The sequence below is a fragment of the Nelusetta ayraudi genome, unplaced genomic scaffold, assembly GCF_046127955.1.
Source record: "Nelusetta ayraudi isolate G7.1 ecotype Tasmania unplaced genomic scaffold, CSIRO-AGI_Nayr_v1 ptg000019l, whole genome shotgun sequence".
Lineage (NCBI taxonomy): Eukaryota > Metazoa > Chordata > Actinopteri > Tetraodontiformes > Monacanthidae > Nelusetta > Nelusetta ayraudi.
This window is the reverse complement of record NW_027466069.1, coordinates 1,599,917-1,617,785: the sequence shown is the minus strand read 5'-3', so window position 1 is coordinate 1,617,785 and position 17,869 is coordinate 1,599,917. Positions and strand designations below refer to the sequence as shown.

Sequence of the window (17,869 nt, the reverse complement as noted above, 5' to 3'; positions counted from 1 at the left end):
ACACAGTCCTTCTGCTGCAGTCCTGGGCCTGCCAGGAGGTCTCCTACTGGTTGGGCATCCCCAAAACACATCCACAGGGAGGTTCACAGGAGGCATCCAGACCAGATGCCGGAGTCACCTCAGCTGGCACCTCTCTACTCCGAGTTCCACTTCGACGACAGATCTAATCTAATCGAATAATTTCATTTCGTAGTTAATCATTTATTATAATTTGAGAGGCATGGTTGTGTTACCTCAGTAATTTGACCTCCAAAAATGGTTTCCCATCTTGCCAGGCAAGGTTTTAGAAAGGGCGATACTTGCGTACAGCCAGGCAAGCAGAAGCACAGTATAATATATAGCGCACAAAAAGGGAAGAGCATACATGAGCACAGACCCATGGTAGGAACCCAAAGTCTCTCCACTTTGTGAATTACAGCGGTAATAACCGGTGGAACGTTGGAATTTATAGCACAGGAGTTTGCAAACAAACAGAGATAAATGGCAGCAAGATATGAGCCACACTTTGTATGGGACATTCATAAATATGCATATTTACACTTTGGCGAATAGAATCTGCACCTTTGCCCCCAGGTAAATCATGAAAGTCAAACAGCAAGTCTACTGTGTTTGTTCCCTGACTTAGTGCAACACCTCCGCCACCTCTTTCCACACCGTCTGCGTTTGCCTGCTCCTGTTGCGAGGTCAATCTGCACTCCAACACAAAAACGTACACATCCACCCTATCAACTCCATCTTTTGACTCCCACGCGGAATAAAATTTGCGTCATCTTACTTTGGAAATTCCAATTGCTCTCAAAGTTTATTTCCCATCACCTTCCCTGTTCTCTAGACCCACTTCCCCTCCCACAAAAGCAGATCCCGGCTCTGTTTAATAATTCTCTCTCTGCCTTTGTCCCGTAACTGACTCTTTGGCTTTCCCACTGACTCCACTCTGTCCTCTCCCTCTCTTTCTCTCCCTCTCTCTTCCCATCCATTGCGCTCTTCAGGGGACTTAAGTCCATAAAAGGAAGTAGCCATGTCCCGCTTATAGCGACGTCGGTGTTAACCCTTTCTCCACCTTACTAGGGCTGCTGATGCCACTTGCCCCCTTAAGCCCAACGTGACCTCACGCAAGCTCTCCTATCTGCGCTAGCATCTATGCTCCCGAGACCGACTACCCTCGAACGTCCTCCCTCTTTTATCTTCCACCACCAGCTCAGGTCGCAGCGCCACTACAGGACGAAACAACTGAACAAATTAAGTCAGGCGGACAATACACCCAAAACTGAATATCAGATGTGAACTTGCTCGTATATGCTGTCATTTTTGTGGCGGGGGAAACATTTTATGTGGAGGAATTGCGTGCCGGTCGTAGCGTGGAGCCACGACTGTGGGAAAGACAAACTGAAACTGATTGTATCTTGTTTATTTGAGGCTTTTCCAAGAACTTTGGTCTCGGAGGGAAGAATATATGAGGGGAACTTGCAGCCATCTGTCACCAATGAGGACTGCATAATTGTTTGTTTAGAGTGGAGCACAAACCGGTGCAACAACTCACCAAGAAAGAAAGAAAATGTAACTTGTGTGTTTTCAGTGATGATGAAAAGCATTAACTACCCCACACCTGACATGTGTCATTGCCATCAAGTCCATTTTTTCGTCCTATGCAGGTGAATTGCACCTGGTACTATGCTTACATTGTGTGTTAAGACACTCTCTCTGGCCTCAAGAAAATATCAAGTTCAGGAAACTACAGCTCCAGGTGGTTTTTCCAATAATTACAGTTTGGGACAACCAAAAACTGTTGCTCATGACCCTTGATTGTGCTTTATTAAAAACCAATTGCCTCTTGTCGCCACGAGTAGAAGCCACAGGAGATGTGACTGTAATTACTGCGGGGTCCTGACAGAGTTTGAGAGATGAGACCCCAGAGAAATGGTGGGGCTCTATCTTCTTATTTAGCTGGGCTGAGGCAGGCTTAGGGACGACCATTCAATTTACTTTAAAACCAAGCGATTTATCCCGCAACATGTTCTCACCAACCCAAGAGGCTCACTATCAATTTATTCGCTACGATTTCTAGTGCGGAAGTGTTTATAGAAGTGTAGGAGGGCAAATTAATCTGAATTTACACGTGAGACACGGCAGCCAGAAATCGTGCCGTGTCAAAACTGCCGCATCGACGGCCAGGCGGAGGGTAACCGAGTGCAACGTGCTCCCATCCAACAAATGGGGTGTAACGTAAACAAGGCCAATTTGGCCTCCCATTATGTGACCATTTACAGACACTAAAGAACGCAGAACCTCCACATTCACGTTTGAAGTCAGGCAGTTAAAATGCTGGAGTTGGATCGTGGGGAAAGTGCTTGGCGGTGCCATAAAGACCAGGCAGTACACCCGATCCCTCACTTTTCAAGATACTTTCAGGACCTTCAGTGTGATCAATTCTCGCCAACTTAACCAACTAGTCTCACTCAATATGATGCCACATATATGTGGAGTGAGACTTAATCCTATCCACTTTGATGGGCCAGTAAAACCAAAACTGAATGCTACCGATTAAATTTCACAACTTCCAGCGTCAAACTGTCTCAAAGTGGACATTCAATAGAACTCCGTGGAAGGAATAAAATGTCAGAACATTACTGCCTCCTGGAGTCTCCAAATCTGCTGCTGCTTAATGAACCTCTGGCTGTTTTTCTATGACTCACGAACGAGCGAGGCCACTGCCCTTCACCGCCACTTCCAGCCAAACGTGGTTCGGAGCAGGTTCCGTGCGAGTGGTGTCTTCAGTGAGCACGACTTGCAGCCTCTTCAGGGCACCGTGATAAACCTAGAGCCCACACCAAATTTTTTTTTTTCCCTTTTCCTTCGAGATGGCTGGTAAACCGTGGGAAAAAAACAGCTGGTGGGCTTTGGTATCTATTGGTGACTATGACTCAAAGCTAAAAAAAAACAAAAAAAACAAAAAAAACAAAAAAAAGGTCTCAAGAAACGCACAGGCCGCATTGTAGCCCGGAGTAAAGAAAAGACGACACGTTGAACATTTCTTTGCCCTCTAAATGTGATTTGCAAAGAAAACGGGAGGAAATTCGAGCTTCAACAGGCAGTTTTCAGAATAAACCCCATTTTCTCATGTGCTCTTGTCGAGTCTGAACGATGCCTGAAGAAGGGTGTGATACAGCCACAGGCAACACGCTGCTCTCTGTTCATCTCCCTGCTCTAACAGCCAATTTGGCGCAAGACCAACAATCATCCCTTTTCTAAAATTCACACTAGCTCGAGGCTCCAGAGCTTATTTGTAACACTCGCGGCTTAATGCAAAAGCACATTTACAGCAGTTAACCCTGTGTAGTATGCAGCAGACCCGTGGATTTAAACACTGAAAGAAAGAAATGACAAAAGCATCCTGTTAGATGCAACGTTACGCAAGCCGCCGGTGTGTCTAGACAAGCGCCCAAACGGGAGTGGCGGCGAGCTTGTAAACCCCTCGCCTAAACACTTTCAGCCACGTGCACGGCCGGGAGAAGTGAATGTGAACTCCATGTATCCTACCTCTTCATCTTGATCTGCGCTCTAAACAAACTGCGATTCATCCGCTTCACAAAGCACACGCTCTTCAGGAATTCTCTCGGCTAAATGTGAATTAACAACATGGATCACCAGAAACGATTCTGATGCTGCGGCTGGTTTGCACTCCTTTAAACAGCCCATGCAAACAATTATACAGAATTTATTTATTTATTTATTTTTAAAAGCCATTGGGCATCAGTAACTTCACACAGAATGCAAATGTCACAACACAACAAAAAAAAATTAATAATTAAATTTTTTTGGATCAAGGTTGATTTTTTTGAACGTTCGCATTGCAAGCGAACGCACCATTCAACTGTGACGGGGATGCTGAACGGATGTCACGTCCATCTGCCACGATAATAACATCAACAGCGTTGGCTGGCAAACGGCATTATCTGTCTTTCAGCACCAAGCCTTGCTTTGAAAATAAAAACAAAACAACAACAACAAAAATGACAAACACAATGATCTGATCTGAGGGACAACATACGGCAAAGTAAGACAACAGTCTGCAAGTATTTGATGCTCCGTCTCCTCAGAGGAGATGAAACATTTGTAAATGAGACTCAAATTATCCCAGAGAGACAATAAAACACCTCAACACCAATACTTCACACTTTTAAGTTATTCAATCATGATGCATCAGGTGTTGGAGGCCCATGAAGTAAAGAGATGTGTATTGAAGAGGATTATGCTGATTTTATATGTATATATTTGTTACAGTTTATGAAACAAATACCTCTCATCAATACTGAGATCCTGTCTGCCAAAATGAAATGGAAAAATCCATCTGGTATCTACAATTGGCTATTGCCCAAAAGTTTTTTTTTTGGGGGGCGGCTTTTTTCTCAATCAGTCTTCTCTCATTCATGTTGCCCAATCCCCCCCCCCCGCCCCCCCTAATTCTCTCTCTCTCTCTCTCTTACGGTGCCGGAGAAAGGTCTGCTAAACCGCCCTTGTAACCCCTTCACCCTTTAAGTCATCTGGTTTAATGAGATTGCGCCCGTGCAACGAGACCAACACATGCAAAACAGTCAGCAAGATTAAGTGCAGAGAAGATTTGGAAGGAAAGGCATGAGAAAGCTGCAGCTAACAGCAAAATAAAATAAAATAATAATAATAAATAACAAAGAGGAAAATACTGAAGACGCTTAATCGTTTTATACCTTAGGTTGTCAATCTGTCGCCGTGAGTGACCGAAGTAGACGCATCAAGTAAAGGACAACCTGACCGTAGCTACTTAATGTGAGCTGCTTTCATGCCTGGTGTGCGGCAGTGACGGCTAAAAGGCGTGGCCTTATCTCCTGTGTAAGGGAGCTACAGGTACGGAGTTTATCTGCTCTTTCACCACCAACCATCGCCTTGCTCATCTGATCGGATGGCCCCAATTCATCAAGTGGAGGGTGTATTATCCCAGCAAAATGTTTTAAATGTTAAAACTAAGTCTTATTTAGACCAGATACATACGAAGTTGAGTGATTTTAGGCAGACAAATGATAATGACCTCCACAACGTTGCATTTCCTTCATTATCCGCAGCTTTAAACCCCTCCCGCTGTTATTAGTTTTCTGCTGCGTTTTAACACCGTCTCCGAACACGATGCAAAAAAACACAAAAAAAACACACAGCTGCATAAAAGGGGCCGCAAACACGGCTGACAAGTTCAACTGGAAGACTGGTAACCGAGCAAACATATTCTTAAACTTCCCTCAGCTTCAAAAATGACAAAACAGAATTCGTGAAAAATGAAAAATGCATTGAATTATCATCTCCTAAACCAACCGTGGTTCCGGGCCTGTGAGATCGCTAAATGTACCGCCCACGGCTCAATGTGACTGATGGAGCCGCACAGCTAATCGCACATCGAGGCTGAAGGCTGCCAGCCTGGACGAACGGAAGTCACAGCGATGGGAGTGACGGGGGGGCAACTTTTAGAGCTTCAACAAATCATCAATAATTATTTATTTATATTTTACATTTATCGAGAGACCTGCTGAGGAAAATACCCGACTGTCTTCTTGATCTTCACCTAAGATCTTGTGGCAGCTGACCATCACAATTTTCAGAGACGCTGGAGCAGGGGTCACCAACCCTTCTCAACGTGAGAGCTACTTCACGGGTACCAAGTCATATAAAGGGCAACGCGTTTGCTGCGCTCTTCTGAAATAACAGTTCTCCGTTAACCTTTAGCTGTCTTTCATTATTAATGATACTCTGATACACTGATCACGTTAATGAGTTCTCAATAATGATCAACAATGAATTACCAGGGTTGGATAAAGATAATGTCAAAATCCGACACCTTATTTCTATTAATCTGAGTTCACCTGAACCTCTCTAGACTTCATGAATTTATAAAATGTTTTTAAACATTGTATTTTTAAGAGGCCGTCATTTTCCAAGATATATAAATACAAGTGTGAATACTAAAGAATTGCAACAGAATAAAATCAAATGTTACAGGCAGCTCACCGAGTCGTGTGATTTTTAGAACAGCTCAGCGGGCAACTAATGTGGTCCTTGGGGGTCACCTGGTGCCTACAGGCACTGCGTTGGTGACCCCTGTGCTGGAGGCAAGCCAGTATTCTATCATGTAAAAGACCACGTGCACACCAATGACTGTGGACTGTAACTTAATCTTACCTGACACACAAATATTTCGAGGGACGCCCTTCGGATCGGCCTCGTTTGAGACCTCCAGCGGCTCACCAGTCTGCGAACAGCAGTCGACCCAGGAGCAGGGAGTCACTCATGTTAAATCCGACCAGTGCGTTAGCAAGGCGGATTTCTTCCACATTCGCTCCCTTACAATTCATTGTTTTATTGGCATGTCCATGACAGAACAGACTGCTATCTTGTTAAAAGCGGTCCGAAAAACAGATTAGAGGAATGAGCCGTTTGAGGGCTTTTCCTCTTAGTGTTGACAGACATCTATCCCAGACGGTCGCTGTCGGGACGCTGGACTGCATTAGATTAGACAACACACACACACACACACACACACAACTAATCGGGTCACCTGTTGCACAACATTGCACACACGTAAATGCGTGGAGACACAAACACGCATACAAGCAATTTCAAACAGGAGCACAAAATACACACATTCTGCGACGGCATCTGTGCACGCGCGCACGCACACGCACATACTCCCCTCTAATCACTCAGAGAACTGGGAGCACAAACACGCGCAGAAAGCAGGATAATGGAATACCGGCATCTCGTCTCTGCTTACTCCGCTAATTCGCAGCCACCGATCAGGGCTCAGCGTATCGTCTATTTACTGCACACGCGCACAGGAGGAGAAATGCACATATCAAAATGGGGGCGGAAGTTGAAAGGCGCCCATACAATAATAATGTTTTTTTTTTTTTTTTTTTTTTTTTTTTTAAAGATCGGTTCACATTTAATCAGGAAGGTGAGAACGAAAGAAAGGCCAAGGCAGAGCCACAGAGGAGGTCATGGCAACATAAACAAACTGAAGGGGAAAAAAACAGAGGGAGGATTTATAACAGGGGGCAAGACCCTGAATGCCACAGCAAGTCAACTACTTCGAGGCGACAAACTTCACTTTGAACTTAAGCTCAGATCGTCACAAGCGTGAGTAAGACAAATGTGATGATCTCAGGTGAAAGCTATTCAACTGAAGACAGAAAGCCCAAACTCCACTCCCACACTGCCACTGACGGTCTGGCGGCCCACAGTGAAGACCTCTCAAAGGCCTCCGACCTCATCTTCTCTGAAGCAATCACACGGGACCCCTGATTATCCAGGTCCAACACTGTGCCTGAAAGAAGTGGCGCCATTTTGATGCATCCGGAACATTCGTGATGTTTTCTTGGAATTCCTCGTCACAGGGCTAATGAGGGTACAGGTTGAGCGCTTTCATTTTTGTGGTTCATCATCCACCCCGAGCACTCTGTGCTCTGTGGAGAGTTGACAGGAGCCAAATGTGCTTCGAAAAGACCTCAAAACCTGGTCCTCCAGCAGTCGCTTTTTAAAATATTACCCATGGTCGTTTTCACACAAATACTTAAACCATTTCAATTCTCTTTTTTTTTTTACTTTACAGAATAAAATAATCACATGATCAGCAGCAATTTTTCTCCGGCTCTCTCCTGGCCAACACTTCCAAACACGCCCCGAAATACAAAACGCACATATTAGGACAGACGCTAGAAACACATTTTTATATTAGGCAGCGTGCCTGTGAGCCTACAATGGCTCTTTGTAATTCAAATGAGGGTAAAGGAAATTGGAAAATTCACACGTTCTATACATATTCCACACACACACACACACACACACACACACACACACACACACACACACACACACACACACACACACACACACACACACACACTAGAACAGTTTAGCTCAAACTTGTTGTAGGCTCCTAATGAAATGTTTTATAGGACAACGCTGCTCTGACTTTAAAAAAATAAAAAATGGAATGCAGCGTTCCCAGTCATAATCAGGCTTGTGCCTTTGTAAAGCACACACCTTGCTTTGTCCTGTTTTAGCAGTGGACTGCACTATCACAGGGGAAACACTATGGGCTAAGCAACACAATGGCTGTTTTGTTTAAAAATGGTAAAAGCTGGTATTTTTAAAGTGATGTTTTTTTTTAAAAAAACACAGTCAGCTCCAGCTACGGTTAAGAAAATGTCACCTATTCTCACACAGTGTTTGTGTCTTTCAGGTCCCAGACATATCAGGAGCAACATTTCTCAATGAAGAGCGTATTTTGATGGAGTGGGACGGTGCAGACGGCCGAGCGGTTTTCTGGAAATAGTGAACAGCCTTTTTTCAGAACTGTAAACTAGTCTAACAAAGCGGACCTTGGGATGTGTGCTCAATCTTCACACAGGGGTCCTGCAACAACATTACGCAACTTTTTTTTACACCAACAAAGTTCAAACAAGATACCGGCAATGTTTTCTTTGCACCTGATAGCAGCACTGTGAGAGGAGATTGTGTTTAAAGCCAGTCTTAAAGTCGTGGACGACAAAAAAAAAACCAACTACAAGACAACCCGTTACACAACAGCATAACTATATTCCACTTAAAATTCTGACACAGCTGAATGTATTTTTACGTAATATTATTCTCAGTAGACTCCTCTGTTACTACAACTCTGGAAACTGGAGCTCTGGAAACTACCAAGAATATCTGCTCCTCTTTACGGGCGCAGGATGGAGTTGAAAAAGCTATTTTTGCGTTGCCTTCACGAGATCGAACTGCTTCCGAGCATGTGCTGCGGACCTCAGACCACTATAGGCCCTGTTGTACCTATAGGCTATATCTGCGGTCAGACCGGAGCACATGATTTCTTTCATTATACAGACTCGTGTTGTTTCCCTTGGAAATCATCACCGCCTGGGGGCTGCGTGCAAAATGCTGGCAGGATAATCTGCAGTCACGGTTGTCATGTGTGCACGAACCACACCATCCGAGCAACACCACTCCCCCGGAGCAGCTTCCCTGGCCGCCTGCTCTTTATTGCCACTTTGGATGGCGCGTGGAAAAATGTCCTGCGACTGGCGGCTTATCAGATTGTACTGCGAAGAATGTCCTGATGCCGTCACCGGGCCGGAATTAAATGGTCATGAAATCAAGACCTTGCACTGTTTGCATTCCCACACTTACACCGGCACTGACCTGGGCGCGCACTTGCGCACACACAGCTTAGGTCACAGCTGTTTTGGCAGCAGTCAGGCCGCACTTTGTGCGAGCGCCGAGACACCGTGCATAATCCCACTTTTGCTCACAGCTAGCTCGTTCCAATTCCCGAGGTTGGCCAAATGCACGCAGCAGCGACGAAAACTTTTATTCGGGGCATGATAAATATGGTCAACCTACAAACCCTCTCCGAGACACAGGGATCAGGTCAGCCAGAATCCAAGCACACAGAGCAGTCAGCCAGAAGATGGGCTCTTAGTCAGTGCCGTCCTACAGCGTTACTCACGCCAGTGGAAAAACCATTTCAGCCATTATCACACGCGACATTTCCTGACGTAAAACACAAAGAGAGATGTCACTTGGGTTAAAAAAGCGGCGTTGCACGTCAGTAATTTTTCAGATTAGAGGAGCGACGATCGATCAACAGCTCATCAAAGCGGAGCAGCCTGAAAGATGGACTGTTTGAGAAAACACAGAACCCCCCTGGCCAATGAGACAGCTCTGCCACACACTGGTGTGATTTAAGCCATGATGCTTGCACAAGCACAGAGCAGAGTTGCGAAACAGCTTACATCTTCTGGCAGGCTGTCAAACACAGGTAGAGAGAGTGATGTGCACAACGAACGGCAAGACTTTTGGCGTACTGTCAAAGTTCAGCAGTATGTAAATGTTTTTGAATATGTAAAACCCTGGCTGGACATTCACGTTTTTGAACTTAAAGTTTTGAGAATAATTCACTCTTATTCACAGGCAGCATGAATCAGTTTTTACAGGATCTCTTTCAGGTCCAATGTCAATCCCCTTCCATGTGCAGGCAGTTCCAATTTAAAGTCCTACTGAATGGAATAAATGGTAAGGATCAGCATTTCTCAGATAAACCTTCTTGCCAATGTTACACTGGATATGCAAATTATAAAACTGATGATACAGACGTAAAGGCAAACACACCTTGTTTCCATGCGTTAGTGAAATAAAAGCATGCTTGCAACAGATACAGCTCGTGAAGAATTACCTACGACTGGAACGCGAAATCAACTGTGAATCTTGGCAAGATTAGGATCGAGTTTCCTCAGTAGGACTGGTTTTGCAAGCTTCTCAACTATTTCACTTTCGCAAGGACAACTATTTTAAACAAAATAAAAGCATTTAAACGTGGCACAAATGGCAAAGCATCATGTTATATTTCATACCCCAACCCACGAAGCACGTTATGCAAACAGAATATACTTCCTGAACGCTGGGATGCTTTGAAACCGGTGTGTGTGTGTGTGTGTGTGTGTGTGTGTGTGTGTGTGTGTGTGTGTGTGTGTGCGCGCGCGCACACAGAAACAGCTCAGGCGTCAGTCACAAGCTTGAGAAGAATGCGTGTTTGTTGTAAATGATGTTACAGATCTTGAACATGACGGTAACAAAGCTGCAAGCTCTTCTTCCCTGCGGGCTCACATCACACGCAAATATGCACACTCCTCATTCTCAGACTTTCTAACCGAACCAGAACGTTGTATATGTTGGCTGGATTAGAATAAAATAAACTCACGTTCAAAGTCAGAATCATCATCATCTTCATCGTCCTCTCCATTGGACTCTGTTTGCATTGGCTCCCCATCAAACATCACTCCTTTTCCCGTCTTGCCACCGGCGCCGGATCCATCCTGACTTCTGGTGTCCCGCAAGCGGGTGAAGTACTGTACCGCAAAATCCACCAGGTCTGACGGCCGCTGTCGCAGCACTTCCACAGTGTAACCCTGCAGCAGTTCTGTCAAGCCCACAGGTATCTCAATACTCATGGCTGTGTGTGGCTCAGTCTGCTATCTATCTAGAAAGAGATCGAAAAAAGACCAAGTTAATTTTTTTGTTTTGTAAACTCCTACTTTGAACTATGCACCTTCATAAGATGAAGAATTTTAATGACACCCGGGGCTGACGCTCAAGTGTTGCTGTTATGGTAGCGCTGTGTGCAGCCCAAAAATGTTAATTTGCTACTGATAGGTCTGCATTTCAGGTGAAATATATTGGGATAGCGAGGGCAATGGCCTGGATACAAACAAAGTTAGGCAGGTAAAAGGAAAAAAAAAGAAGAGATAATTACTACATTAGTAATTACTTATAATGACATACAAGTGGCGCCGCTTTGCACAATGTCACTGGAGGACCACTTTTTATCGAGGGCTGATCCAGGGAACAGACAGTTCCCGTGCCTGCAGCAAAAAGATATGAGCCCAACGTTTGCTTCAGTGGGGCGAAGATAAGACGACGCATTCGCTGTGTTTTCAATGGCAATACAGCTACGCTTCTGTCATGACCAGAAACTGAACTCTTCACTCGAGGAGCGTGGCCGGCTGGCGCTGGTTAGCAACGCAGCTAATTGGCTAATACTCTTGACAACAGGTTTGTGGAACTTGTTCGAGCTACAAACTGACACGTCTCACGCCCAACTAAAGTAACCTAACTTGGCTCGAAAGGAAATGTCACAGCAAACGGGGGGAAAGGCTGCAGATGGAGCCCAGCCTCACTTTCCCCAGCCCTTCAGGCACTAGCTATCTCGCTAGCTACCGCTCCTCCTTAAAGGAAGCCCAAACCGTTAGCTGGCGCCGTCAAGTGGCGCAGTGGATGTCAGGGGGGGGGAAAAAAGAAAAAGAAAAGGCTAGCGCTAAGCCGCAGATAACGCTTAAGTGGACGGCGGGATAAACGCTGCCATGCAAGCACAGCAAGTTGCGGAGTACCGGTAAGCCGTCTAGTGGGCTAAAACCTAGCGGTACCCAACTGTGTGCCACTTACGTGAGATTCAGTCTCCCCGGCTACTTCTAGCCAGCTCCCGCCTTCCCGCTGGTCTTCCTCGTTCGCTCTTGTGTCGCCTCTTCTTTTTAGCCAGTCTTTCTGCCAGTGTCGCGACCGTATCCCTCCACAGGAGACACTTTCCTGGCGCTCGAAGCCAAAGAGTCTCACGTCGGCGTCACCTAGCTAACTCGGCTACTCCCCGGCTTGACGTCGATGCTGCTCAGTGAACAGGGAGGTGGGGGTGGGGGGGGGGGGGGAGTCGAACGAGGCGCTCGACTTGAACCGCTTGCGGCTTCTTGCGACGTCCGCGCACTCGCCGAGGGTGGGACTTGCCGTATAATCAGAAGGAGGGCGAGAGATGGCTAGCTTGACAGGTTGACTGGTCGACCCGCTGACCACTTGTTAGCGAGCGCCTTGGTTGTTCGCTTCTGGCCACTCCGCTTCCCCGTAGAAGACGCGAGTTAGCTCGGATAAGTCAGCTTGCTTTTGCAGTCAAGGTGATGGAGCCCTGCGTCCGGCGACAACGTCAACGTTATATTGCCGTGCAATATAACAGAAATCAACTCCTTTTCGGGCAATATGTGTCAGTAGTGGTATAATATTTATATTTTTTTTTAAAAAAATGCCTCCAAAAAAAAAATAGATAACTGAAAGCACACGCTCTCCCCGCTCTCGGAGAGACAGCTGAAGACGCGCTAGGGAACTACTGCTGCTGCTGCTTCTGGCTCCAGCAAAGCGTGAGGAGGAGACGCGGCCAGTCAGTCACTGGATGTGAGCCCTTGGACATTGATGGACGGACCTGGTAACGAATGACCAAGTAGATTTAGAAGGCAACACCCAATGGGAGATCGCCGTCCAAGTAATGGGCGGGCTTGAAAAAGCAGAATCTCATTTGCGCTGCCATAGTAGGGCCACACCTACAGAGCGGGATCCGGTGTCATGACGAGTTCTGCGTGTCTGACGAGAATGGCACGCACTTCGCGGGAGCGCGCACCGCTGTACGCTCAACACGCGACATTTTTCCCCCATGTTAATCACAGATAATAAACATATTGTCCAAATATTTTGTCAACAGTACTTCATTAAACTCAGAAACACTTAGCTGATTTTTTTTTATTATTGTGAAAAGGACATTACTGAGGACGACTTGGGTTTTCAAATATGCAATGACTGTTATAAGGCATATAAATAAGGCATATGGTGATTACATTATTGTCCGTGCAGCTGTTTGAATCTAAACGTCCTTACGGATTGTTTAAGGTAGAATGAAATAATTACGCTGGTAGACGTTAAACTTTCCGAGTCCATTTCGAAGTGCACTTGCAATGCGCACCAGATCATCAGGTCACTTCTTGAGGGTTTAACGAAAGACCGGCTACGAAGCAACGTGACCATTACGTTACATGTTTCGTAATTGACAAACGAACTGTATCGTGATAAACGACGTCGCTGATGTTGCTGAAGCGCTACGAAGCTGCAAAGGTGCGCGCTCCCGCGAGGTGAATGCGCATTTCGGCAGGCATAACGAACTCGGTATTACACCTATCGAGACAGCGAGGTATAGAACTGTAGAACTATTCAGAGATTAATGTTATTTTTCAAATTTTATTTCCGCAGATGGCGAATAAGTAATCGAGATCAAGTAAAGTTGAAGTTTTCGGATTTTGAGTTTACTCTTAGAAAACTGCACTGATTTTTATGGAGTCAGTTCTATGATAGACACAGTTTGTTACCAGCAGGATTGCCCCAATCCTGCGAGTGTAAAGGTTTTTAAATCATTATCATCGATAATTACCATTATTTGAAATCATTATCCACTTTTTGTCATAACCCAACATGTCATTAAACTGCTGTCTGTCACTTGTATTTTAATTAATATTTTAATTAAACTCTCATTGTTACAAGGAGTTTGCCCTTTAAAATGACGCTTTTCACAGTCAGACGCTTTTCCAGCAGCCTCGTTACTTTGGAACCCCGGGTTTCTGTTTCTTGTGCACGGCGCTTCGCATCGTCACGTAAGAGTGTCTTTTGCTCTTTCCTGTTCCTGTTCCCGTTTCCTGTTTGAATCCCGGTCTGAAGTAGTTTTTTTTTTTCCCCACCCCGGGCGGAAACGAGCCCATCAGCTCTGACCGACATGATCTACAGGTGCCCCCGCTGACAGCTCTGCCAGGCACCACCGCAGCCCGAGAAGCATCTCCTCTCATCCTCCTCTCATTCCCATTCCTCAGCTGTCACGGAGGTAAAGCCGTTGCCATGGTCACAGGGAGCCTGGCATTAATTCCACATACCGCTCTCTGATTGGCTTACTTCTTTGTTCCCATTAAATGCAACGGGGGACGGACCCCCCAGGCTCCCTCTGCTGGCAGGTGGCGGAAAAAACAAGACCTACACGTAATTTGTGTACAGTTGTATTTCCAAGCAGTATGTACACAACGTAATATTAGGAATACACCTCATTTCTCACTGTGTCACCCCTACCAACAGGCCAGTTGATGAGAACCATACTGCTGAAACGGAATGACATAATTACAAAGTCACAGCCTAATGCGACCTGACTCGCGCTTTATGCGCCCCCCCCCCCCCCACACACACACACACACACACACGGTCGTGTATTATTGAGAGTGACAGATGAATATTCACGTTTTACTTTCGAGGCACCGGCCTGCGGCTTCCTAAAAGGGTCACCCACTGGGAGTTGCTGCTAATTTGGTTGTAAGGAGAGCTGCTAGCTAGCCTACATTTTCCAAAGAGGTGGGTTAGAGGGGGGGGGGGGGCTGCAGCGATAGAAAATGGGGCATCAAAAAGAGCACGTGAGACAAATATAGAATGTAAAAGATAGACGGCAGTGCACTGCACGTGTGTGTCACAGCCACAGTGTGTGTGTGCGTGTGCGCGCGCCATATGATATGCCCTATACGCACACGTCACGGGCAGAAAGTCTTCTTCCTCTCTCTCTCTCTCTCTCTCTCTCTCTCTCTCTCTCTCTCCCTCGCGCGCGCGCACCATCACATGTTGACGTAAGGATGAATAAGGAGGAGGGTGGGAGGAAGGAGTGGAAGACCCCTTTCGTATCTTTTCATTCCAGTTGATGCGGGTCAGGCACCGCGCCTGCTGTATTCACCGTCTGCATCGCCTCAATCAGTGGTGCTTTGGAAAATCATCCGCCCGGTCGAGACCTAAGCTTGGTAGATTTCAGTGTGCAAATTAAATTGACATGAGGTGAGAACTAATGTTCTTTTTTTTTTTTTTTTTTTTTTTTCATTTTCTTTAAAGGAAAACCTCAACCAAGTCGTCTTCATTCATGTCTTTCCGTGTCTGTCTGAGTGCGCTAAATCACACACACACAAACGCTACATTCATGCCGCCGCTTATATTTGTGAATGTAGCGTTGCAATACCTCCCCCTGCTGGCCATTTTCTGTATTTATTTTGGGGAACCGACAACAACCAAGAGCTTTTACGCCACCATTACAACACCGCAGGGGGAAAAAAGTTTTATTTGTCATTTTTGTAAATTTCAAATTTTTCATTTTGTAACATTTTTTAAAAACAACAGACACGTATGTCATTTAAACAGTCATATAGTTTATTCTTTGTAGAGATTATGGACAAATTTAACCGGCGTGATTCAGAAGGAATTCAATTCATAGATTTTATATACATCGTATATACAATGTATATATATATATATATATATATATATATATATATATATATATATATATATATATATATATATATATATATATACATATATATATATTTTTTAGAACACTTCAATTCAACATGTTACAGCAGATGCTTAACATCGAATGACAACAGAGGGCGCCAGTTAGTAGAAAAATGTTGGCTTTAGACAACACACCATTCATAGATGAAATAATAAAGTTTATTTTGTCATAATCAGCCGTTCAGAATCGGCACTGGAATATCTCAAAGTGGTACAAGCTGTAACCTGGCAGTGAAGCACGCTCTATTTTACAGGGAAGACTTCAGGATATGATGATGTTACATAAAAAGAAATGGTCAATGCTGCGCTGGCAATCAGTAGCTTTATTTCCCATGAAGCATCTCTTTCTTCCTTTAGGTGGCAGTAACATGGCGTTGCTCATTTAATACCTCCGATTGTGCATCCATTTGAAGTCAAATACAGCTCATGATTTTGAGTATCTTTAATTTTTCAAAAATTATATATTTTTTGATTTAACACAGACAAATCAAAAGTCCAAAAATCCAACTTGTCACAATTAATGAAAACAATTAGTCTTTTAATTAAAAACAAAAACACAAACAAAAACTGTGGTCCCTGGAAATGCAATAATGCAATAATAATTAAATTCCTTGAGTTCTTGAGTTATTATCTCACATCATGCAGGTTCGGTCCATTTAAAAACCCCAAGCAGTACAAAAGCGCCTGTTTTTAATATAAAGCTGTTATAAACATTTGTTTAAAGAGCTGACTATATAGCCTAATTGCTTAATGATTTAACCTTCTGACTGGACCACGATTTAGAAAGAAGAAGAACTAGAGAGAACACACACACACACACACACACACACACACACACACACACACACACACACACACACAACACACACACACACACACACACACACACACACAGGTAACAGAGTGTCAAGCCTCCACAGACAGTAACACATGAAAACAAGCACACTGTGATTCACATTCATCATGATAAGGCACAAAAACACTAGACTGCATTCTCACAACAAACCTACAGTATGTATTCATAGAAAACTTCGGTATAGTTCCTCCTCAAAATAAATCAAGGCTAATTTTCCCACAAACATACTGCACTTTAGTTCACAAGCTTTTCCTGATAAATCTATCCCGGGTTTAAACACCTAGCAGAAAGATTATGTCAATGCAGGGAGCTACATTAATCTCATTCATCCCCGTTTCAACTTCGGCTGTTGGGAGAGGCAAAACAAGTTCCTGAAAAACATTCATATCTCTAAGACCTACTGCAGCGCCACTTAAATACACAGCAGCAAAATAGTCTTTATGTAATACCATGTCAGTCAGAGGGTTTGATGAATCTCGTGTAGCAGAGCAACAACAGTGTAGATGACGCAGTACGATCCCATAGAAAAGGTGACATGACATGCATTCCATCAACAGTAGCAGTTAAAAAAAACAACTTAAAACTGATTCCTATAAATAATCTGGAGAGGATAAATAAAATAGACAATTTCCATCTTGTCTTGTTAACAAAACCATGCTGTAAAACAGTGTATTACAATTACGTTTGAGCAGTCGTTAGGAAGAAAACAAATAAAAACAGCAAGACTTGAATCAGGGTTTTTCTTTCCAAAATACATTAAAAATAATGTTATTTTTTTTGTAGGTTCATGTGCGCCCGAAGTTTCAAGTGATCTGTGGCGTTTATCTCGTGATGAAAAACTGATTTAAGCAAGTGATTCGTGCATTGTTACAGCATTTGGGAGAAGTCTTCAACTCCTGCTGAACACCAAGTCAGGACAAAGTAGTACGCACTGGATCTCTGCGGGGCACTTTAACCTTGCAGAGCTGCAGAAAGAGGACAGCCATCTAGTCTGTCATAATAAGTGACATAAGTAACAGTTCTTTCTTTCTCTTTAGAAAAGAAACAGTCATAAAGTCAAGATTAAAAAAAAAGAAAAGAAAACAGCCCCATTGTCAAACCGGCGAGCCAGTTACAGTGTAGAACCTTTCTTCCGTTAACAGTCGAGCGGATAATTACACGTTGAGTGAGAGAAGCTTCTGTACATGGCTATCCATCAGTTGGTTTAAACCTGCAGTCGATTCATGCTTGCAAAGTGTAAAAAGTCAGTAGAAAAAGAGT

General features: G+C 44.4%; 1 protein-coding gene and 1 long non-coding RNA gene across 4 annotated transcripts in view; one reads left to right on the top strand and one right to left on the bottom strand.

Annotated features, from left to right (window-relative positions):
* prkar2aa (protein kinase, cAMP-dependent, regulatory, type II, alpha A) overlaps window positions 1-12,761 on the bottom strand; it is a 33,482-nt gene extending 20,721 nt beyond the window's left edge. The window contains exons 1-3 of one of the 3 annotated variants that reach the window (XM_076026172.1): window positions 12,022-12,761; window positions 11,362-11,441; window positions 10,781-11,059 (exon numbers count right to left, since the gene is read on the bottom strand). In XM_076026172.1, coding sequence (XP_075882287.1) covers window positions 10,781-11,030 — 250 coding nt within the window. In that variant the 5' untranslated portion in view covers window positions 11,031-11,059; window positions 11,362-11,441; window positions 12,022-12,761. The remainder of the gene's footprint in view (window positions 1-10,780; window positions 11,060-11,361; window positions 11,442-12,021) is intronic. The other 2 variants (XM_076026170.1, XM_076026171.1) reach the window with 2 other exon arrangements.
* Window positions 1-17,869, top strand: part of LOC142888133 (uncharacterized) — an 85,275-nt gene that overhangs the window by 66,248 nt on the left and 1,158 nt on the right. The window lies entirely within an intron of this gene.